The sequence below is a fragment of the Mytilus galloprovincialis genome, chromosome 10 (genome assembly GCF_965363235.1).
Source record: "Mytilus galloprovincialis chromosome 10, xbMytGall1.hap1.1, whole genome shotgun sequence".
In the NCBI taxonomy this organism is placed as follows: Eukaryota; Metazoa; Mollusca; class Bivalvia; order Mytilida; family Mytilidae; genus Mytilus; species Mytilus galloprovincialis.
In genome coordinates this window covers 4,961,908-4,987,142 of record NC_134847.1, presented here as the reverse complement: position 1 = coordinate 4,987,142, position 25,235 = coordinate 4,961,908, and the positions used below count along the sequence as shown (strand labels likewise).

The 25,235-nt window shown below is 31.4% G+C and overlaps 1 protein-coding gene across 3 annotated transcripts in view; it reads right to left on the bottom strand.

Annotated features, from left to right (window-relative positions):
- Positions 1–25,235, bottom strand: part of LOC143049698 (uncharacterized) — a 60,456-nt gene that overhangs the window by 25,990 nt on the left and 9,231 nt on the right. For 2 of the 3 annotated variants that reach the window (XM_076223372.1, XM_076223373.1), the window contains exon 2: positions 3,122–3,240. In XM_076223372.1, coding sequence (XP_076079487.1) covers positions 3,122–3,238 — 117 coding nt within the window. In that variant the 5' untranslated portion in view covers positions 3,239–3,240. Of the gene's footprint in view, positions 1–3,121; positions 3,241–8,668; positions 9,126–25,235 lie in introns of those variants that run through there. The other variant, XM_076223371.1, reaches the window with a different exon arrangement.

Below are 25,235 nucleotides of genomic sequence, written 5' to 3'. Positions count from 1 at the left end.
AAAGATAGAAAAGGAGGTTTTACATATAAAATTCATAAGTTGGAGAAAGACAACTGACATTATACCAAAGAAAAGCATCTGCGAATCCAGGGGGGCCTCCTCCCCCTTTTTTCGTTGGAAAATTTTGGTTGATTATGTAGGGAATCACTAATTCATAAATTGGACGCCCCCCCCTCCTCTCCTCCCCTTAAGGTCAGTCAGCAGTCATCCGCCACTGATAAGGAAGAGAAGAGAAGAGTCTTTAGGAAGCATACTAGACTTTGCTAGAGATTACTTTTACCCCTCAAAAACTGGGGTGAATTCAGATGTAGATATGGAATTGCTGACAGTCTGGCTTCATGAATGACAGACTTCAGTTTAAATTAGAAACAAAGATACTTTACAGATCAGTAGAATTTTACTTAAGGCCTGTACAATTTGGTTGCTAATTAAAAGACTATACACTTCATAATGACTAAACAAATGGCTCTTTCATTGTTTTTTGAAATTAGTATCAGTAAAATTGTTTTTGGACAAAAAAGGGAATTGAAAACATTTCCTCTCTATTAAGGAAGCTGGCTCGTCATGTTTTGGATTTTTTGTCAGATTTTCGGAATCCTCTGGTTTTATCCATTTGAATGCCTTGAAAAATATTGCCCGGTGACCCCCATTTTTCTTTTTGTAAATCTTTTACATGTATAATGATAAGCCATCTGTAAAAGTCTCATAAAATTTTAATTACTTTTTAACAGTTTTTAAGAACTTCAACCTGTCAATGATAAAGCTATGAAAAGTCAAGAGAGAATATTTTCCCGCCAAAATTTCAATTGCTTATATCTCGAAAACAAGCACGGTGACCTATATATTTTTTTTGCTCTTTGAATTCTTTTATTAATTCCCTATCAATATAAACTAATGTTTTGAAAAGTTAATTACTCTGAAACTGAGAAGCGAACTCCCTTAATACCAAAATTATTTCTGGTTTCCTTAATTAAATGAATCTATAGCACGTTAGATATACACCAAGTATGATATGATAATTTCGTATCAGTTCTAATGGCTTGAAAACTAAACAGTTATGGCTTTTTAAAAGACTCAATGAAATTAGAATGTGACATATAAACATTATATTTCCAAAAATAAGAAACAGTCACTGAAAACATCAAATATTTTTATAGTCATTTCTTTTCATATGTTCCAAGTACACAACCAAAAACTAACTATAACAGTCTATTATTTGAACTGGGAATTATTTTTAATTATGAAATTTGCATAATTTCTTGTGCTTGAAATTTTTAATAAATTCCATGTTTATTTTGTTTTGAGTGGTTCATAACAATTTCAATACAATGTTTTTTGTATAGATAGTGTTGTGCGTGGCACAGTACATTCTAATGAAAATGTACTATCTTCTTTGTAATAGATTGTGTTGTGCGCAGCACAGAACATAAAAGTACAAAATAAACATAGAATTTCTTAAAAATTTCAAATACCAGAAATTATCCAAATTCCATAATTAAAAATAATTCCAAGTTCAAATAATAGCCTGTTCTATTTAAAGTAAGTTTTTTAAACATGTACAACATTTACATTTGCTTTGCCTTAATCTTTTGTAATTTAAAAACTTATATAAAGCTTCTAAAAAAATGGTTAAAATTGAAAACTGCTGACCCCTGATAGTAGGTTCTACAAATAACTCGCTGGCTTAGGTCTCAGACACCCTTGAAGATATCTACTTCTACGGCTTTATTCAATACAACGAACTAACTACCACTTAACCTCCAACTCTTTTTTTATTTCCACCTCCTAGGGGGTATGTATTAAACACATATCCAAAATTTCTAATCATAATATCTTAATCCAAGTTGTCATTCACCAGCCCAGGATAAGAAAAACGTTATTATATTGTTAATTATAATATTCGACGACTGGTCATTATATGAAAATCAATACACCTGGGGTCTGTTGAAAAAAAAACTGTCTTTTGCACCCTTTTATATTATCCTTTTAATAAAGTCACATTATGAAACTTGTCAAACATACAATAAATTTAATAGGAAACTTTAAATTGAACATTTTAATCACTGAATTCAAGTAAATGTCCCTTGTTGTCACATTCTTTTTATTTGATGGAACGAAGTTTATTACGATGTAATTGACGAGGGTACGTAGGAAGCAATAAAGAACCCATAACACCCCTGGTAGAAAATTTTATGATCAGCCATTATCAACAAATCGGAAGATTATGTTCCACCTTAAACAGGCATATTCATATGTTTTTCTTCTGTTTTTAGGTGTGTTTTTGTATTTCAAGAATCCATAAATAATTGTTCAAGGACTTTATATATACCTCATTTTTGTTATCTATCTCTGTGACTAGACGGATTGTTTTAAATATTGAGGAGGAAAAAAACGAAAACATTTTCATTAGTTTTAAAATTTTACTGTTTAATTCATTCACTATAATTTTTTTTGGATTTTTGTTTTTTGGATTTAGGACATTTTATAGTTGCTACACTTATTGCATAAAAGAGACACCTGTCTAATTGTTGAACACTGACTGTATGGTAATTTCTAGATATCCATAATTTTGGTGTATCTGGTGGATTCTGGTCTACTAAGTTTGTCAATTTGAGATGTTAAAATTAAGATATATGAATAAAATTGAGAATGGAAATGGGGAATGTACCAAAGAGACAACAATCCGACCATAGAAAAAAACACAACAGCAGAAGGTCACCAACAGGTCTTCAATGTAGCGAGAAATTCCCGCACCCGGAGGCGTCCTTCAGCTGGCCCCTAAGGAGTTTTCTTAAAATACATGGCATTGTGAGAGAAAACTCATAATTTTCTTGTCTTCCATGATTCAAGGTAATTAAGCAACTGTTTTCCTGTTACATCTTGTTACTTTCCTGGCTCAGCTCCAAGCTCACTAAAGATTAAAGAAACTTTCAAATGGTCAAAGCAAACGTCTTAAAACTAATACATTGTAATAAATGTATGAAAAAATCTTTAAAAAAATACTGAAATCCTAAAAATCTCACATTTGTCCAGTTTTCACCAATCGCAATAATAAAGTCTCGAAGAAATCTCAGACTTTAGAGGACTAAAGTATGAGTTTTCTCAAAGGCAGATGACTTACTTGATCCGAACTGAACTTGGCACCAGTTTTGACGAGTTCTTTCACCAGATCAAACTGTCCTTGACTTGCTGCCTGTCGTAACGATTCACTGACAGATTTATCTTCACCTTCTGTCATATCTACAACAAATCAAAATTCAAACTAGATTAATGTATGAACTATAAAATTCGGAAATAGTGTAAAAACTCATCAGAGAATTAAGATACCAGGCCATGCTCAATAACGTACTGTGGCAGTGGAGTGGTGTTGTTGATGTTGATGGTGATTATTTTAATAATTGATATACTGAACTTTAGTTCATATTCTTATTAAGGGGCCAGCGGTCAAAGTCCATCTCCAGGTACAGGAGTTTCTTGCTATTTTGAAGACCCATTGGTGCAGTTCTCAATATGTATTTGTACTCTTTGGTCAATTGCTGTCTCTTTGACATATTCCCCATTTCCATTGTTTACTTAAACAGTTTAAGCCACCTTGAAAGAATGCATTTGACAGTACCCTACAGATTACTACTTAATTTTCTTTAACTTTTAATTATCATTGTATGATTGAGTGGCATTAAGTCAGGTGCCTTAAATAATTTCCAAAATTCTGTCTTTCATGACATAGCAAAACAGATTGCAAACATTTATAAAAGCTTCTGAATTTTATGGAAAAAAACTGTGAAACATAAATTAGTTTTAAATTTTAAATTGTTATACTTATAAAAGGCAAATAAGATATATGTGAATGTACCCCATATTTAACGAATAATATCACATTACATAAGTATAATTGGAGGAAATCTAAGATGCTCCCACCTCATTGTCCAGATAAAAATTCGTATAAACGGTCGTAATTCATTTGTACACCAATAATTAACAAGAACACATCCCTACATAAATATTTTTAAATTTATACTATGAAATGCTAATTTTATTCAATAGGAGGAAAATCTGTGTGATATTTTCAACAAGAAGTAACTGTATGACAACGGGACAATGTCGATGGGACATAAAATTTAAATATCTCTCCTAAATTATTGTCAGGAATTTCTCACAATTTATAAAATTAATGCATAGATCTATTTACAGTGTAATAATATGACCATGCAAAGAAACATTTTAATAACCTAAGGAGCAAAATTATAACATAATGTTTTAATAAAAGCTGTACAGCTGGGCAGACAATTGTCCACCTACCCACCATTGAACATAAACTGAACAAAAGTCCACTCAAATCTAACCTTTAATTTTGTAGACTAATATTGAAAAAGAAAAAAAAATATATCATAGATTAGTATAAGTTCTTAATATTTTCAATTTTAAATAAATGTCATGCCCAGTCAATAGGGTCACATGAGACTGTTACTCCTAAATGTGATCACAAGAGTCTCCATGGGGTGGCCACATGAGACTGTTCACTCCATAGAGTGGTCACACGAGACTATATACTCAATAGAATGATCACAAGATACCAAACACACGAGACCATTCACTCAATAGAGTGATTATAAGATACAATTCACTGAATAGAGTGGTCACGAGACCATTAACTCTATAGGGTGGTCAATTGAGACCATTCACTATAGGGAGTTCACATGAGACCATTCACTCTATAGGGTGGTCACATGAAACCATCCACTCAATAGGGTGGTCACAAGAGACCATCCACTCAATAGAGTGGTCACATGAGACCATAAACTCAATAGAGGGATCATAAGCATGATAAGATACCATTCACTCAATAGAGTGGTCACAATGAGACCATAAACTCAATAGAGTGATCATAAGCATGATAAGATACCATTCACTCAATAGAGTGGTCACAAGAGACCATCCACTCAACAGAGTAGTCACAAGAGACTGACACCATAGGGTTGTCATGAAACTGTCCACTCCATAGAATGGTCACACGAGACTATACACTCTATAGGTTGGTTAAATGACACTATCTTAAACTGAGATTTGTTTTGTGGTTCTGTAGTCAATTCTTAAATAGACAAATTAAAGACACAATTAAGTGTACACTTACCTGTTAACCTTAAGTTAAATTTGGCAGAAATAGTTCAAACCTGTTAGGCAAACTTACAAATGCAGGAATTAACCTATTTCTATTTTTTATGAAAAAAAGAAACTAAACTTCAATTCAAAAGCCAGCCCTCACTAATCCAAATATTTTTGTAGCTCTGAGGAATACACATAGATGCTTTAAGTGAGGTCTGGTCTACTTAATAAGACCAGGGAAAACTTAAAACTGATACTAAAATCAATTTTGTTCAAAACAAATTTAGTCAGTGAAAGTAGAATTCCCCATTGTTCCTTGGTTCAAACTGTGCAATGTATTGATTTGATCTGACTGTTGGCATGTTCTGTATATAGAAATTATTTTGTGCAAGTCATATCCATTCTGTAAATTGATTCATTTTCAAAAATCAACACAAAAGAGAATTGTACAATTTATCTATTTTACACATCTCAATTCTAATATTAATAGCTTCACTTTATGCAAGTCACTTAATTTTTTATGAATTCATTTTAAAATCTGATATTATTTTTAATAATTTTATTGGAAATATTGAAATTATATATACCCACAAAAGGGATTATAGTACCTTTATTCTCTGCAACTGGTACCTTTCTATCTAGATATTACTAGATCTTACAAAAATAATCAGTAAGTACTAAAATTTACAAACCTAGCTATGTCAAAGAGATTTACCTTTTCAAAAGTAACTTTGTCCTGCCCTGATTTGAGATAGCAATACATTAAATTTTCAATCATAAACAACATAAATTATCCCTAAATGTGACAAAAAGTTAATAATCTTTACATCAATGAAGAATATACCTATTCAAGACCCTCCCTTTACAGTTTGCATAGTTCAGATAAAATTGGATGTCATACCCTCTGTCAAATTATTTTTTCTTCAATTCAAGTGCAAAAATATATTTTTACACAAAGGGAACAAATAGTTGGTGACAGTCTACTCTGAGCAGTGATAAATTGTTGGTAAATTTAATTCTATTCAAAAGATTATTAAATCATCATGAAATAATTGTCTGGTCTCATATATATATATACACAACAATATCAAAAGGGGAGATAACTACCTATTCATACATGAATTTCAATGAATTCTCAAAATTTACAAGATTTCAAAAGGGGAGATAATCAGCTTTTCTATAAAAATTTCACTATTTTCTCCATAACTATTTCAGAATGGTGTACCCAATTATTGAGAAAAGAATTTACATACAATCTAATATTGCTGATTATAAATATATATAGTGTGAAATTGTAAAAAAAACCCATCTGATCTGACTTTTGTAGTGTGAAACATGGATAAACAGTTTTTGTTTTAAATTATGTCTGCTCATGATCAGTGGCCAACTGTCCAGTCAGTGTTCATATCATATATATGCCAGGCTGTTACTTTACCCACAATCAAGACATCACACTTCCTTACAAAATTACCTCAAATTACATCTATGAACAAATACATGTTAAATTTCTTTCTTTACGTTTATCAGATCGTTTGAAGCGACATGTTACAAATCCTACCTGGTCTCCACTATGTGGGTGGGTTAATATAGAGATAATTTTGATATGTCCTTTTAACAATAGACATTTAATGATTAACGAGGCAATTTTAATAACATTCTGCTTTTTTGATAAGTCTTCTTTCAACTGATAGGTGTGAAAAGTATTCAAAAGACCCTTTTTCACTTCACCTTAATTTTTCTGTACTTTAAAATTTAATGCATTTGCACTCATAAACAGAGAAAAAATAAAGAAAATGGATCTATTAATTGACCAAATCTGCTTTTAAAAAGAAACTATATCTAATAGATTACCAGTAGTTTCTTCAGTAAGAAATTTTCTAACACATCTTTGTGAATATTTTCTAAATTTGATCATATTTTATTCTTGGCAGTCGAACTGAGAGTCGAACATTTTTTTGTCAGGGGTAAACTAAAGAGATTGAAAAACTCTATATCAAAATGTGTCAGTTTTGTTCATGATTTCAGCATTATGTCTCAGTGTCTTGCTAAAAATCTTTTCAATTTCAATTGTTATTGTTGTACAGCATCAAACATTGCATTTTAAGGGGAGGTAACTTGCAACATCTACATGTAGTCACTTAATAATATGAGGTGTTTCCAGTACAACATAACTTATGTGGCTTGTATACAACTGTCTCATTTATAGACTTATAATAAACTATTAACGCTGACAACTTAGAATCTGAAGTTACACCCTCCCCCTTTTCTAAATAAACAATGTCCTCAATAAAAGATTCTGTACCATTATAATACTGCTGTCATGACTTTACACGTTTTAAACCTTAATGTGATTTGTCAATGCTAGTATAAGTACCATTCTGGACAGTGACCTGCAGTCTATTCATTTAAATTCCCGTAGTCGATCCTGGGTAGGATCTTTTATCACATTACAAGTTTTCTCAACACCCGGAGGTTTCCATTCTTTTGCTACTGATGACATTATGTTGATTTCTTCGTTAAGATCGATTGGCAATAAAGGCTTGTTTACAATTTTTTCACGGTTGTAATGGCGGCGCTGTTTACGACGACACCTAGGAGTCGCGTCTCTAACTAAGGGGGATAATCGAAAAAACCTGTCTATAGGATTACTTTCTATATGGTATTCTGAGTTGCTCTGAGAATTTTCTATTTACAATTGACAACAATTTAATCAACAAGCAGACTAAGCCAGAAAATTAAGTGACATTTTCAGTAAACTCACAAGTCAGTTGTTACAGTTATAAGCCACGATTAAATACAAATAAACATGACAAATGTACCAGCTACTGTTTGTTTTCAAAATAAACATCTTTCTAGATAATGGGAAGCCCCTTTTGTCATGTTTGTAATCACTGTCATGTACTGTCTGTAAGAAAGTATTTCTTCAGCTTTATTTGGCGAAACCTTCTGAATTTTGGAATCCTTTATAATTGCTCTTCAACTTTGTACTTCAATTATTTTTTAGGGAGCTTCACTGATGAGTCTTTTGCAGGCCAAGGGGGAGTATGGAGTACAAATTAAGACAGCTTCTGTTTTTACTTTTAATGCCATAATAAAGTGGCATCAAAGAAAATACCAATTATCAAATCTATTTTTGATAATCTTGTCAAGAATTAACCGAAAACCTCAATCCTTAGAGATGTAGAGACATTAATATGCTACCATGAGACCATCAAGTCATTAGGGTTCTTCTTCCACTTCCTCCAATACAGTGCAGTCCTCTAATTGAGTATTATCACACTATTGCCCATGCTGGGTGTGACAAAGGTGCAAGAAAATACAGGTGCAAGTTAAAAACAGTCTGATGGTGCGATTAAGGAATATTGCAGCTCAGATTCTTAAGACTTTTCAAACAGTGTAAGTTATTATAATGCTATTGTTATATACTATAGTATATAACTTGTAGAAACACTCAAAATAAGAACCTTTTCAAGTTCCCTTTACAATGTTAATGTTTAAAAAAAAAAATAGAGGAAGAAAATTCGTTCACATGAGTGTCGTCTTCTGAATACCTTAAAATACATACCCATGAGTTATATTCCTTTTTCATGTTCCGAATATGTCAATCATATGAATTTTTAACTCCATTTTGTATAAAATAACATCTTATTTAGAATCCATCTATATTCACTTTTATCATTAACGCTAAAGATCCTCTAAATTTCAATTCTTAAGAATATTTCCTTTCACTTTAAATAAAACCATATCTATTTGATTCTATAGTTTTCTCCTTGAAAATAAGACACACAATACTCCTTTAAATCTACAAAACTTTTTCTCTTCTTATACACCTTTCTCCAAAAATTGTATGCTAAACAGGATTATTTTCCCAGATATTACACGTTAAAAACACATGCACTATATAAAGGTTAAACTCCATGTTTTGTTTAAATCTGAAGTCAGTCCTGAAACGATCCCCGTAGAAGAGTTTTTACCACAACGTACCTTTCTGAACAAAACATTTATCAATCTATTTTACCAAATGACACATATTCAACTTATAAAATTGTAACCACATCAAGAATTTACTGATTATTTCTAGCTTAAAATCAATATAAAATGTAAATCCCACAACACGGCTCTTCACCGTTCATATTTTCCTACGATAAAACGGTAAGCTCATTACGTATTCAGTACAGATAGTGACACCGCCAGGTAAATACAATATCCCTTCATGAGGCCTATTCAAATAAAATCATTTCAGATGCATTTAAAGGAAAAAAAATCAAATCCCACAACATTTGCGATAAATACATCTAAAATCATGTATTTGAATGGCCGTTGATCCAACTTGTGTGAAAATTAAGCTATTCAGTATTCCTATCTTTTATCTTTCTGATTTGTCAAGCAAATACATTAATGTTTATTTGGACAAAACTTTTCTTTAAAGTGTTTTAATTATATAGGTAATGGTAAGACTTTCAACTAAACCCAATTATACTAAAGGACAATATCAATGAATATGCAGAGTATAAGAAACGAGAAAAAATCAATTTCACTTTTGTATCCTAAGTCAAATAAATACCGACCTGAAGTGTGCACCTGACTCTTACAAAAGTTCTTAAAAGGAACAGCTTGCATGTTTAAAAAAAATTCTCATTTAAAGATATAAAGAAATATTTTTTTACGCAGAATTATGTTTTGAATTTACAGGCCTAGGTAGATGTACGTGTGTACATTTTGAGTTTAATTCTTCATTTTTCAAGACTTTCCAAGGTTTTGATCATCATAATCTGTTCTACAAAATATTTACTTAGACTCAAGATGTGTTAAGGGAGTTCGCTTCTCAGTGTCAAAGTAATTAACTTTTCAAAACACTAGTTTATATAGATAGGTTTTTTTTAAAGGAATCCAAAGAGCAAAAAAAATATATAGGTCGCCGTGCTTGTTTTCGAGATATATGCCATTGAAATTTTGGCGGGAAAATATTCTCTCTTGACTTTTCATAGCTTTATCATTGACAAGTTGAAGTTCTCAAAAACTGTTAAAAAGTAATAAAAATTTTATAATACTTTTACAGATTGCTTATCATTATACATGTAAAAGATTTATAAACAGAAAAATGGGGGTCACCGGGCAAATTTTTTCCAGGCATTCAAATGGATAAAACCAGAGGATTCCGAAAATCTGTCAAAAAATCCAAAACATGACAGGCCAGCTTCCTTAATCTTTGGTGTGTGTCTTTTTGTTAGTATAGTAACAGGTTTATGATTGGAGAACAAAAGTAAACAACATATTTTAGGAAATCATTTTGGCTTCTTATAATATCAAATTAATAAAAACCTAAAAATCAAATACCCATTTTTCTCAATTCAAAATACATTATAACTTGGTTTCTAAGAAGAAGAAAAAATATGACCACAGAACTTTATTATGAGTTTTTTTTCCTGCCCGTCAATGCAGGCCATATAAGGTTTCTGTATATTGACGGACTTATTGAAAAACAAAACAGACAGAAATATTGGTTTTAAATGAACAGACACCTTCAATAACCTACCGACAAATCACTTACGAAAATATTGAACCTGTGAATCACCAATGACCTCAAATAGAAACAAGACTAAATGTTTCCCAAATTAGTCAAAAGTCAATTAGCCTATCCAAGGAAATCATGCTAAAAGATATTTAAAAGTAGGTTTTTGTAAGATAATATAAAATGTCAAAAGAAAATTGTAAAAGATTTAAGTGAAGTCTTTTGAGATAAAATCAACTATTATTAGTTCAATTAACTTTGTAGTCAAATGTCACGCTTCAATGATTCTTTCTACACAAACAAATACTGATTTCTTAACATTCAAAATATTGCTTTGTGACTGAAAAAACTCTGTTCTCTACTGAAACCAAACAAAAAGCATTAATGTTTGCTGCAATCATGTTCTGCATGCCTGTGGCGTGCAATGTCTTCTAGCAATTTGAAGTAATTGAAACCACACAGAATGGTTAGCACAAGCACCAGTAAATGTGAGTCCATGCAAACAATAATCTTTTAGATTGCTGTCATACTGCTAGAACTTTTAAATAATACTAATGTTGTTTCCTTACTACCTTTCAGTCACAGGTAGATTGACTTGATTGATTGATTGGTGTTAAACACCTCTTTCAACACTATTGTGCCCATTGTGGCAGTCAGTTTTTATTGGTAGAGGAAGCTGGATCAGTGAGCAGAAGGAACCATTTTGTTGGAAAACTGAAAATTCTAGTCAATTAAGATAAGGGTCATTGATTTAGTGTACCTGCCAGAATTTACTAATAAGTGTCAACACTGATGTTTTGAGTTGGTCAATCCTGCAGTGTTGACAGACCAGTGATTCCGCAGTTCCACTGAGTCTGGGGCCAGAACAGTGCAAAATGGTGAAAAAATCTAAAGATTCAGGCAACGTCTTTGATTTTGTAACACTATTTTACATTTGAAGTGTTCATAATAATTAAGGCCAATCAAATATTCAAGTTGCTTTGATAATAATGAATGAAATAATAGTTTTATCAGTCAGATCTATAAAGAGAGTCAGGGTCTGAAAAATAATTGAATTCCTCGAGATTTCTTAATTCAACCAAGCATTTTATTTTTTTATTATTATCTTTATAGTTAAATATGAACAGCAATAGCCAATACTATATTATTATAACCAAACTAATTTCTAAAATTAATGACTTGAAAAAGATAGACCATCAGCCTTCAAAACCTTTGGTTCAAAAGCTATATATCTTAAATATTTTTTTTTCTTAATAAAACTTAAATCGTTTATAATTTAAATCTTCCTCTAGACTAGATCAACCCCTTAATATTACAGACGCGGTTTTCTTTGGTGGTCCAGTTTTATTTAACAACTCACGATTTTTCACTTCACAAACGATTTGTTGGAATACGATATTCTTTCATCATACAAAAGAAACGAAAATTGGGTTTTGTTCATTGTTGAAGGTAGGAAAAAGGACTTACCGGTAATTCATGGTTGCTAAGAACATGAAAAAATACACTGTTGGACCCTAGTGAATAATAAATTGTCTCATTGACATCGTATCCCATCTGTTTATATTATATCAATTGGTCAAATTTTTAATATTGTGTCATATTACAAGCACTATACCATAACTTTATGACGGAGTACACTGGGTATCCATCATATTTGTTGGTTTATAGGGTTACAACGATCATGTTGTGTGTGCACAAATCTGAAGTCCTTATAATTACTGCTGAATGCAAATTGAAATCTGTTTCAGAAAAAGAACTTTACAACATTCCCCTTCTGTAAAAACAAATTTGTCCTCATATCATTGATGTTCATTTTTTTTCTTCTAATATTAAATTCAAACATAATTTTCCCTTCAAATGACTGAATTCTATTTTACATTCAATTTAAACCATTTTATATGTGTACAATGTGTGAGAATTACTAATAACAATAGTTTTTTAAGATGATGTATTAAATAATTATACTTTATAAAATTACCAATATGCATTATATACAGGTGTCGGTTCAAATTAAAATCGGTTCAAATTAAATTTAATTCTCCGCAGTTCAAGTTGAAATATATTCATGGTTGTCTGTAATAATTACATCATTACTTGCATGTGACTTTTAACATAAATGTATAGAAGTTATTAATGGTTTGATATGGACCCAAGTATTCCCACAGGAAAGTAGATTATTAAGAAGAAATTGAATAGTAAATGAAAATGATCCATTATATACATGATCATGTACATGAAAAAAACAGAGAATCATACTCAAATACGGGAAAAGAATCATTAAAGCTGTCAGGCTTATTATTTTGTACACCATACACATGTTTTGTCTACAAAACACTCAAGGCCAACAACTACAAAGTCGAAATTGAACGAGGACCCAAAATTCTGAAAGATTAAATTGCCAAATACAGCTATGTTAATTCCGGGTATAAAATCCCTAATATTTCGAAAATTCAGTTTTGTTAATTCACCAATACAGGGGTTTCATTATCTTTCATGTTGACTGGTACTTTCCACGTTTCTAGGTGGTACTTTTCAATTTATTCCATGAATATCTTATATAAAAATTCCTACATTTAGGCGGTACTTGTCAATTGCAATAGCATAGGAAGGTAAAAGTACCAGGTACCGCCTCCTAATGAATGGCCTGCGCCATATAAATACATGTATATCCGATGAATGACATTTCATGTCAACATGGAAGCCATCTTGTTGGTACAATAGTACCCAGATTGTCAGGTTGCTATTCCTCATTGAACCATCCATACTTGGCATCAGGCTCACCAGACCAGGCTTGTGAAATTACTATAGGGCCTATAAGAATTTTTACTACAGGCCAATAAAATCTTGGACTATTATACTACATGTAAATGTAGTTAGTAGATAGAATATATACTTATAAAATGTTAAAAAAACCAAAAAAACATTGAGTCAGGTGGCTGTCAAATTTAATATTGTAAAGACTGCTGAACAATTTCTTCAACAAAAGTGTTTGTTCCTTTAAATAATAATGGACAAACAAACAAAACCTATACAAATTAAAACACTTACAGTCAAGAAAAATTAGTACATTATGTAGCTCCTTAATAATGATGCAACATTGAAATACATTTACATATGTGTTATTTATAATCTTCTTGTAACAAAGTGTAGTTTTATCACTATTTTGCTCATTGTTGAGGTCCATATGTTGACCTATATTTCTGTGTTATTCGGTCTCTGATATCTTATTGGCAAATTTATGACACAATGCATCCTCTATTGTTTGTATTTGCTGATTCTTTAAAGGGAAAGATGATGGAACATTAAGAATTTTGATATAAGGTTTCATAACTGTCTATGTTTTCATTCACTGTAACCTTGAGACATACATTATCCTTGAGGTATGCCTATAGACCTAAAAGATATTCAATACATCAACAACCTTCAAATTCCATTTTACTCAAACTTTAAATTCTCGAGCACAGTTGGAATCGGGGTACCATGCAGCACAAGACTATTAGCTGGTTTTTTTTATGTTTTTATAAAGTTAACAATCGCTAAACATTTTACTGACAGCTTATAATGTCACACTTTGAGCTCATAAACAATGGGATCAAATCTCATATGTTCCTTATAGTAGCAAAAAGGGGGGCAGCTCTTTTTAGAAGTGAACAAGACATTTTGTTAATACATGGTTACTTGAAATTTCCTGAATTAAAGAATCTCCCTTTCATTCCCAGCCCTATTTCCATAATCTTTTGTTGGTTTAAACAAATACCTAAGTCCAGTAAAAAACTTGGTTATAATCAATATACCCTTACTGTATTATCTACTCAGTTTTTGCAAAGTCACTAAATAAGCAGCGATCAAACTGTGACAATTCTCTATATCGCCATTGATGCCGTAACGATCAGGATTTAAATGTATGGTGTGTAAGATATTAGATAATAATGATGTAATTATTAACCATATGCAATAATCTTAAGAGTAAAAAAAGTTAAAACAGCTACAAGGATTAATTTTAATATCATACAATATGGGGATTTTTCTTTTAAAAGGAAGCATATATTTAGTTTACTATAAACACAATATCTTAGTAAGTCAAGTCAGTGACACCATTTATGAACCAAGACTGACAACACTTTTTTAAGTTAGCCAAGTCAGACCCACTTTACTAATAACCATTAAGTCTGACCCCAATTCTTATGCAGTCAAAACTGATGGTCCACCAATACATCCTCACCTCATTTGATTAGATAAATACACCAGTTTCATTCTAGTGAGCATATATGAGAATGGTAACTTTATGCCTTCTTCAACTTCTTATGGTCCTATGTCGACCTATGGTATTATATTTAACTGTTTCCCTGTACCAAACAATCCAGCCAAGTGTCTGCTCTCACTCTAGATCTGATCACTAAAGTCCCAAAGACTTAGTAACTTAATCGTTATTGAAGCAATTGTTTGTTCCTAATATGCTTGTAATATTTTCCACTGTAACACATTAAATAAACAAAGAAATCAATCCTTTTCCATGCACTTCTATGGGAAACAGAAATGTGAAGGTAGATGCACAAGATACCCACATTCCTAAGACATTTTAAGATGTACAGCCACTTGGAAGTTACAATGTATCAAAGGAAATGTATCTTTATCTTTCATCAACTCAGATGACCTTTGTTTACAGGGTGAACCAAGGTTAAAGTAATCAGGCAGATGACATGATTAAGATTTGTGTATTCTATCATACAAATCAGTATCTAGATTTAAAGGATTAAATGTTTAGGCTTCAAAGCACTTAAATACAACAATAATTTGACAGACAGATAACAAAAATGTCACCATTCAGTGTAACTTCTGTATAATAAGAGTGCTCGGCTTTTCAAACTTGAGAATTCATAAACAACTGAAAAAATGTTTACGTTTTTTTATATTCTCTCTCTGGACATCCAATCATCACAAAACACATATAAGATTTAAATCAGGAATTATGATGCCTATACATTCAGTCCAGTCAATGGAAATGTTGTCTTTCAAACCAGTCACTGAGAGTTCAATGTATCTAGCATTCTAAAGGCTTAGTGTGGATTTAAAGACAGTTTTTAACAGTAATGCTGCATGCCTATATATATATATAAAAAATTTGCTTTCGCAAATTTTTTGTTCTTCCCTCGCCAGGATTCAAACCCATGCTACTGAGATATCGTGACACAAAATCGCCTTTGCTGTAGCCGTCACGCTAGACCACACAACCACACTGGGCTTCATAAAAATGAAGCTTTCAGTGGCCGGGTGTTACCTTTCCACGTCAGTTTTAATCTAGCACCGTACTACAGTACGTGATATATAAGGCATGAAGATGTTTTATTCTTACAGATCAGCTAAATTATCTATAGTAAAGGATCCTACAAATTAATGTAAGATACTGTCACAGAAAATAATTATATTTATATATATATATATATATATGAAGAAACTATATACATCATAATATATATATAATTATATAAATTGAAGGCAGCATAACAATCTTTTATATTCCTATGATAAAGAAATACTGTTGATTCACTTATTTTTATGGTTTAAGAACAAGTCTTATTTTCATGGATATTTGTTTTGTATCGATTTTTGTTGAATTAACAAAAAGTTATTCATAGAAAACTATCATTTGCCTAAAGTACATTTTTATTTCTTTGAGTACTTAAAATTAATGATTGACCCTTACCCATAAAATCCACAAAATACTCAAGTACTCATAGAACTTGATTGAATCAACTGTAATATGATATGGACAAGATATTTCATAGTAAACACAATTATTTTTTCATTGATTTAAAGACATTAAGACATACCGTACATGTACTTTCCAAAGTTATCCATAAGATATTGACATATACAATTAATAATACTTTGACATAATTGACTGTTTGGAACTTTCAATTCTAAATACATGTATTGACGTCAACAGTGGGAACAAACTATGATATGCAATTTGTCAAGTGCCATATGTATTAAACATGTACAAAATATGGCCTCATGACTTTATACAGATATGGGGTATATTACATGTTAATGTAACACCAATTCATCAACACAAAACAACAACCAAAAGAAATCTAGAAGGCAAAATAAATGTCTTCAAAATTAGACATTATTGCATTTGAGTGCCATTGTCATCTCTAGCCAATTTGTTTAAGTCTTTAAAGTCTTTTTTTTTAATTTTTGTTCATTTATCTGTTCCAGAGTTTAATGTGGTGTCCATTTTGCTGAACTAGTAAATATGATTGTTAAGGGACCAGCTAAAGCTTGCCTCCAGGTGATGGATTTTTTCACTGTGTTGAAGACCCAATTTGGTTGCCTTTTTTGGTAACTGTTTTCTGCTCTATGGTCAGGTCGCTGTCTCTTCAACACATCCCCTGTTATCATTCTTAACTTATTATTGTATCTATCTATATGAGTTTCGAATTGTCCTGAATCTGAAATTATTATGTTTTACATAGCAACTGTTTTTAAATGTGGGACCAAAAGACGTTCCCTGTTTTTCATTTCTATAAAGATGTTTTCTGGTTAATTATGCAGATGGTCTTACTTATGGGGACTCATGAACATCTCTCATGATTTTATGCCCTTTATGGGCCCTGTAATTTGGGAAATAAAAATATTCTATTCTATTCTATTCTATTCAAAATAAAGGAATAACTTTTAAAGGAAAGTGTGTGTTGTCTAATGTCTGGATTGATCTTGCTGAATCATGTTTTACTCAAATAAAAAAAGTATAATATTTAACATTGTTATTTTGTCATATGATAACATATAATTATTTGGGTATATAACAAATAAAACATCAAATTGTTCATTTCAAGAGGTATCAAAACAAAGTGACATTTAAAACATAAATATGATCCTGATCATCAATTCAGATGACTAAATTTAACCTTTTTCCACAAAGTCATTTCTGAGTCTGAATTTGATTCTACAATTATAATTTCTTTGACTTTAATTTTAATTTCGCTTTCGAAATAATATTCAATATTTACCAGGTCAATGAAAAAGCAATTTCTCCTTTAAATGCATTAATTGTCCAAAAAAAGAGGGATCCAACCCACATAACCTTCCACTCCCCCCCCCTTTTGGATCCTCCACTGCTCCAAAATGTGTTAAACCAGCAGTGATTGCTTTTAAGCTTGATAGGGAGATATATATAACATGATTTAAATTTTGGTCAGCCTTCTTTATACAGTGCTCCAGCTAGAATTAGAAAGGGGCAGGGTGCCAGAGGAGTGCAGGGCACTTTTTTAAGATATGAAAAGGCACTGCTCATTTTTTTTGTGTCTACGTTTCTGTGTGTATCTATCTATATAAATTCTATATAAATAACTTTCTGTAAAGGCAATACTAGATTAGTCCAACTTGATTACATTGCCACCATTTTTTAAGTTCACCATAATATCATTATTTCTTTTTTAAATAAAGCAAGCCTTTAATCCAGTATAGTTTAACACTATTCTATTGTTTATTCAATAAAAAATAACTGAACTCCTGAACTTTATGTTTTAACTCACATAAATTCTAAATGCTTAATCAACTTTCAAATCTATTATTTAAAACCTTCCCTTCTAATTGTCCACCCATTATTTATGTTCATCTTCCAATTGTACATGTTGTAGTCACTTTATATTTATACATGATACAATTAACTCTCTTGTTTAAGAACCATCTCATACATACAATGCATGCTGGGTATAAAAATCTCCAAAGTACACCAAAACTGTGGTCGGTATAAAGCTTCATAAGCAATGGATATCTAACCAATCATGTAGCATTATTTTTATTTTGAACAATAAAACTACCAACAATCCATTAGAATATCAAATGACAAATAACTATTTCTCTATTCAAAGCTTAAACTGACATACAATTTTGCATATAATTCCCATAATTTCCAGGCTATACTACTGTACCTCAAGTAGTCTATAAGTTTGTTTTTTTTTGGGGGGGGGGTCATGTATGACTTTCTAACTTCAACAGTCAAACTTTAATCTCATGCAGTATCCTAACTCTTGTCTATTTATATGAATACGGGTATGTTTTTTCTTTGACCACCCCTGGACTACATGTGTAGTTTGAATGATGACTCTACAATGGACAAATTTTTATCCTGTTGATGATTTATTTTTCAAAAACCAACCTTCTCAATATTACATTTTAATTAATCAATTATAATAAGCAGGACAATTTAGTGCTTTTGAACATCCACATGTAATAATATCTTCTCTGCTCCAACTTTAAGAAGCTTTACAATTCTATTACAACATTAAAAACATCTGCTTTAAAACTAATTTTCTGCTTCAAAAATATTCAAAATGATTTATTTTACACCGTACTGACGCAAGGTGTCTTTAAATAACTCAAAAACCCACTATGTTTTCCTTATTCATTCAAGTTTTAGAACTACGGCTTTGACAAGACTATACATCTATTGTGTGTAACACAAGCTTTTCTTTCTAACACAAAATACGATACCAGTAATTTAGGATAATTTATACGGGACAGGTAAAAGCTATGATGTAAATGTATAAACCCATTAAAATGTAAGACGGCTTTGTAACGTACATGGTTGACATTTAACCCGACAATGCAATCTTTGAATCAGGCTACGTAGAAAGCTAAGTGAAAAAGAAATCTCCCAATATATACTTAATAACTGATTTTGAATGGATCAAGTATGAAAAAAGTTTAAGCCCGTTACATTTAACCTTTACAGCTTTCCTTTATTTAGAAAATCATAATGGTATTTCTATTATAAATATGCAATGATTTGTACATGTTGTAGGGGCAAAGTTTTCTTAAACTGTGGATTCATTATTATTCGTTGGATACCAATTTCGTGGGATTTGTGGATACAAGAGAACCATGAATTTAAAAGTTCAACGAAGAACAAATTTTATATAGACTTCTATGCAGACTTTGGCAAAACCCTGAAATCAAATATCAACAAAATTACATTATCCTCAGTCCAAGAAAATAATATATACTTGCCCAGACTTAACACAGAACAAACCATATATATAACTATAATTTGAAATCATTTTAAATTTCATGGTTCAGTTATACATTTTGTAACATAAAAGAAACCAAAAATCTAAAAAATTATGATTTTTAAATATTGAGATTATTCATTATCTAGCTATTTACTATTATCAAGAAGAAACCGTTATTATCTCCCCTCTCATGTAAGGAAACAAGAATACATACACATTGTTTTAATTTTCTTTTATTTGAATGTTTCAAAGTTTAGCATGACATCCATTTTGCTAAACCGAAATTTACATTATTGTTTAGCGACCTATTGAAGCCCGCCTCAGGTGGCTGGAATTTCTTGCTGTGTTGAAATTTTACCCATTGGTGGCCCTGGACTGTTTTCTGCTCTTTGGTCGTGTTGTTGTCTCTTTGACACATTCCCAGTTTCCATTCTATATTCTACTTTAATGTTTAAACTTAGGTATAAATAAAAAGAACATGTTTAATTGAATCTGCCAATCAAAGAACAGACTTTGGTATAGATATTAAGGTTAGTTATTATGTATTATTTAAATATTTTAACTTTAATGACACCATACATTAGACATTTAAATCTCTAAATCAATAACATTGGCTGCTTAAATATCAAAGGTTTGAACTCTTTTAAAACTGTTTAACAGTTTATGGATATAGTTTTAATTGCAAGATTAAAATGATCTCAAATTTCAAGGATGATTCACTATGATGGTGATATATATCATTTATAGTTGGTAGTGTATACGTCATTATCAGAGACATCAACCAAATGATACACACAAAAAATTGCATCCTGTATATATAATCTGTCTTCAAAAATTGAACCAAACAAGAATGTGTCCCCAGTACAAGGATGCCCAATCTGCAATTTTCAGTGGACTGCGAAAATGGGTAAAATCTCTAATTTGGCATTAAAATTAGAAAGATCACATCATAGGCTTATTAGGGAACATGTGTACTAAGTTTCAAGTTGATCGGACTTCAACTTCATCAAAAACTACTTCAACCAAAAAATTTAAGCTGAAGCAGGACGAACGAACGGACGGACAAACGGATGCACAGATCAGAAAACATAACGCCCATAAATGGGGCATAAAAAAGAATGGGGTTAGGGAGTCTGTATATGTATAAACATACCATATATCTGTACCTAGTATATAAACACTCACTCATTGGTATATGTCTCCATAGGATGCCCTACTCACACTATCCCCACTTCCATGTTGGTTGAACCCCCAATTATAATTTCACATCATAATGAACATGTGTACACTTATTTTCTAGTTGATTTGGATTGATTTGTTTGGTTAATAATTGATTGGTATATATAACACCACTTTCAGCACTATACATTGTAATAGGCCCATAGAGAAACATTGCAATTGGCAGGCAAACTGACTTCCCTAGTCAAATAAGATTAGAGTCAAAGCACATGCCAAGAGCTGGTTTCAAACTCACCAGTGTTGACAGGAATGATACAGTAGTTGGACTACTGAAGCTCCTCAAAGTTGGTTTTGACTACAACTTAACAAATATTTTAACACATAATATACACCACTATTACAAGAATATAACAAATTGATTGGCTTATTCCAAAAATGTGTCAGGATAAAAGAGGGACGAAAGATACCAAAGGGACAGTCAAACTCATAAATCTAAAACAAACTGACAACGCCATGGCTAAAAATGAAATAGACAAACAGAAAAACAATAGTACACATGACACAACATAGAAAACTAAAGAATAAACATGATAAACAACACGAACCCCACCAAAAACTAGGGGTGATCTCAGGTGCTCTGGAAGGGTAAGCAGATCCTGCTCCACATGTGGCACCCGTCGTGTTAAAGTAGGATAAGTAGGGATTTAAAGTATAGGTCTTAATCCAGCATACTGCATTAATTCCTAGCACATGACATAAAATGCAGGGCTCATATACATATTACATTACAAAAATGTTAAGACATCCTTAATATCATATATTATATTTGAAGAGGAACATTATAATGCAATCTAGTTTTCATTGTTATCTATATCTGTCAAGCTTTTTCAAAAGCTTATACTTTGTTCATGTTTTTTAGCTCAATAACTTGAAATGGACCATGCTCTTATTAAACGTAAGTTACAGGTATAAAATCCTTTTGGAGGAAAAGACTTCATAACTGATCTAATCGTTACATGTAGCAAGTTCAATTCTCATCTATATATATGCATTAATCAAGTAGACTTTAACACTAATAAAACACAGTAGCTGAGGGTTGAAAGGTCAAGATGACAGATTAACTAACAAAAAATTATAAATTAACCAGCACCTGACTTTTTCTCATTTAATTTTAACAAAATCGTTTGAAATAAGACGTAAACATTGCAATAACCAAGCATGTATTCATGTACTATTATACAACTGTTCCACAGAGATCAAAGACAGCGAACACAGTTGGAACCTGTGTACCTTGTACAAATATTAAACCATTCAACTATTTATTTGATTGTAAGTGTGTAGATTTCATATGTTAATGTTTGATAAATCGTCCTGTATCTTAAAATATTGGTTTTGTTAGACACTGTGCAAATATGATTATGCATTTTCCATTCATTTGCTTTTGTCCCCAATAAAATTTAAATTATATTTGTAATCAATTTTTCATCTACAAAACGAGTTTAAAACTCTTTGAAAATAATTTTTATTCTTGGACTAAAGTTTTAAAGGAGTGATGAAGATGAGGGGGTGGTTAAATATCAATGAAAGAGAATAATAAACACCAACGATCAACACATCCAACATGTAAACAACTGTCAACTTCAAGTCTGGTCTTTTTTACAAATATTTATCAATTTTCGTTTAAAAAAAATCACATACTGATAATCATCAGAAAATGTATTGCACAATCATTTACATAATTTAATGCAAAAAGAACCCACGTTTACCAAAATATAAAAAATAAAATAACTACATACAGGAATAATTTTCATTAATTTATTATTTATAAAGACCTCCACAAAAGATTTCAATTTTAGTATACTGACAATTAAACCCTAGGATTTTTTACTATAAATTTAAATTGAAACTCTCTCGAGTAGAAATAAAAATTTGAAAATATTTTATGTCAATAAAATCAGATCATAGACATCAATTTATAGATGAAATTTTCTGATAAAATTTCTTTATAAACTTTGATAATAAAAATGCAGCAAAGTTTATTTCAACCATTAACATGATTGTAAGAAAGCTTTTAACATAAAAACCGGTGTACCACTAAGTAATGTCACAAGCAGGAAAAATGCAAATTAAAGATCAGGTCCAATAGCCTACAAATGCTACCTACAATTACATGTACAAAAAATGTATGTGGTCATCATGCATGGTCATTGTTTGTTCCTGTTTGTTATGTTGCAGAGTTCTTGAAAGTGGTGATCCAAAGGTTTAAACTTTGACCATCAAATTAGTTAATACTAGTTGTTTTTTAAGCTATCTGTATGTTTCTCTGTCTTTGTTTTATAAAATGATGCAATGATGTGTGTACAATTCAGTGTCTGTCACACACAGGTGATGGCATGGAATTATAATGTTATAATGCATAGAAAGGGATTAGGTTACAGTTCCTGGAAACTGTTCAATGACTTCAGAAATAACCAGCAAACTGTATAGGATTTCAGACGACTTGAAAGTCTTCTTCCACTACAAAGTCTAAATATAAAACAGTCTCAGCACGGTCAGAAGCTTAGAATGAAGTGACAGACCATTATAAGTCTGGTATATAAACTGGACTGAATACTTAAGTTCTCATGCATGATTGTATTTAAGGAATACAAAGATGAATCTGGTAACAGCAGGTTGCCATTATGAAACAATTACACATCAGAGGTCAAATGACTAATTGGTAAGCAAATAAAAGGTCAGTGACATCCTTCGACTATGAGCAAAACACATAATGTATCAAGTAAGCTATAAAAGTACTTGATGATAAGGCCAACTAAAATTAATTAGTAGATTTTCATCCAAATTTTTGAAAAAAATGGGGCGGGTGGGAGGATTTTATTTTTTAAATTTTATTTCATATGAAAACCTTTTGCATGTTTTGTGACGAGTTCTTCATATATGCAAGTGAAATAATAAGCTTATATCATGTATTGTTAAGGCCGTACAGTGACTTATAGTTGTTAATGTCTGTGTCATTTTGGTCTTTTGTGGATACATGTAGTTGTCTCATTGGCAATCATACCACATCTTCTTTTTTATATACACAAGTATGAGGAATCTTACATAATTTTTCCAATCCTTAAATAAATATATCTAATTGCGGCTTTAAAAACTTAAGAACAAAAACGTGTGAGTTAGACTACCTACACCAAATGTATTTGGGTTTCTAAACAATGGTTTGTATTTCCATAAAATGAAGCATATGCATTGGTATGCAACACAATTATTATGAGTACAGAATAAAATGAAAACTCAGAGAGTGTTGAAAATAATAGGGTTGGTACTTTATATGCAAGATGAAAATATAATTATCATGCAAAACATGAACTTAATAATAAAAAAAAGTTGTTGTTTAATGACTCTTTTTGGGTGTATTGGGACATTTGCTGTTTGTCAACATAAAAAGACAGCCATGGGTGAAATCAAAGGGCTTGCATAAATAAATTGCATATGTTAGTCAACTTTTTAAATTCAATAAACGGTCATAAATCTGACAAGTTTGTGCTTGTGTTTCAATATCTTTAATCCAGTCATGTTTTCTGTATCAATGGTGTCCACGAATCTTGCGCTTTGGGTATCATTTACAGTTTAAATTTCCTGAGACAAAGTCATTGCATAAATAAAAAAGTCCGCAGTTTTCCGTAATCACAGAAATTTGTGACATACCGCGATTTGCAGTCTTGGAAACAGCGTGTTTCTCGTAACACCAATATTTCACGTCATTCTCGTTATCAATCTTTACTCTCGGAAGATGATGTTGTCATCATAGAGCAGCGGAAAGGTCGACTTAATCATTTTTGTTCGATTTACTTGAGCTTTGAGGATGAAACGAAATTTTAACGGTTACCGGTAACGGGAATGAACGAAATCCGGAAATCGTAAATTTTATAAAATAAAAAAATTGGGGGCGGGACGATTTCAGAGGGGCGGGCGGGGATGAAAATCTATCAATTAATTTTAATTGGCCTAAGACTACATTTTATTTAGTTTCTACAGGAGAAAGTTTTTATGTGAAAATAGAAGGTTCAATGCATAAACAGTAACAGGATATGACTTGTCACCAATTAAATTTTTATTTTAAATGCAACAATTTGAAACTTCAGTTCAACTGAAACTAAGTTTTCACATCAGAAAAAAAACCTCAAATACAGGAGGGGGTTGACAGGGTAAGTTGTTGGAAGTGGGGGAAAAGGGGCAGAGGGGGGGGGGGGGGATGTTGACCAATTCACATCTTAAGAGTTATTGGAGAATTAAGGGAAGTCAGAGTTGGGGTAGTTGCCACTGTAGGTAGAAATCATAAAGTGTAATTCATTTTTCAAATTTAGCTTACATAAAGCAGATTTAAAAAAAAAAGCAGCATTTTAAATGCAATGGCAAATATG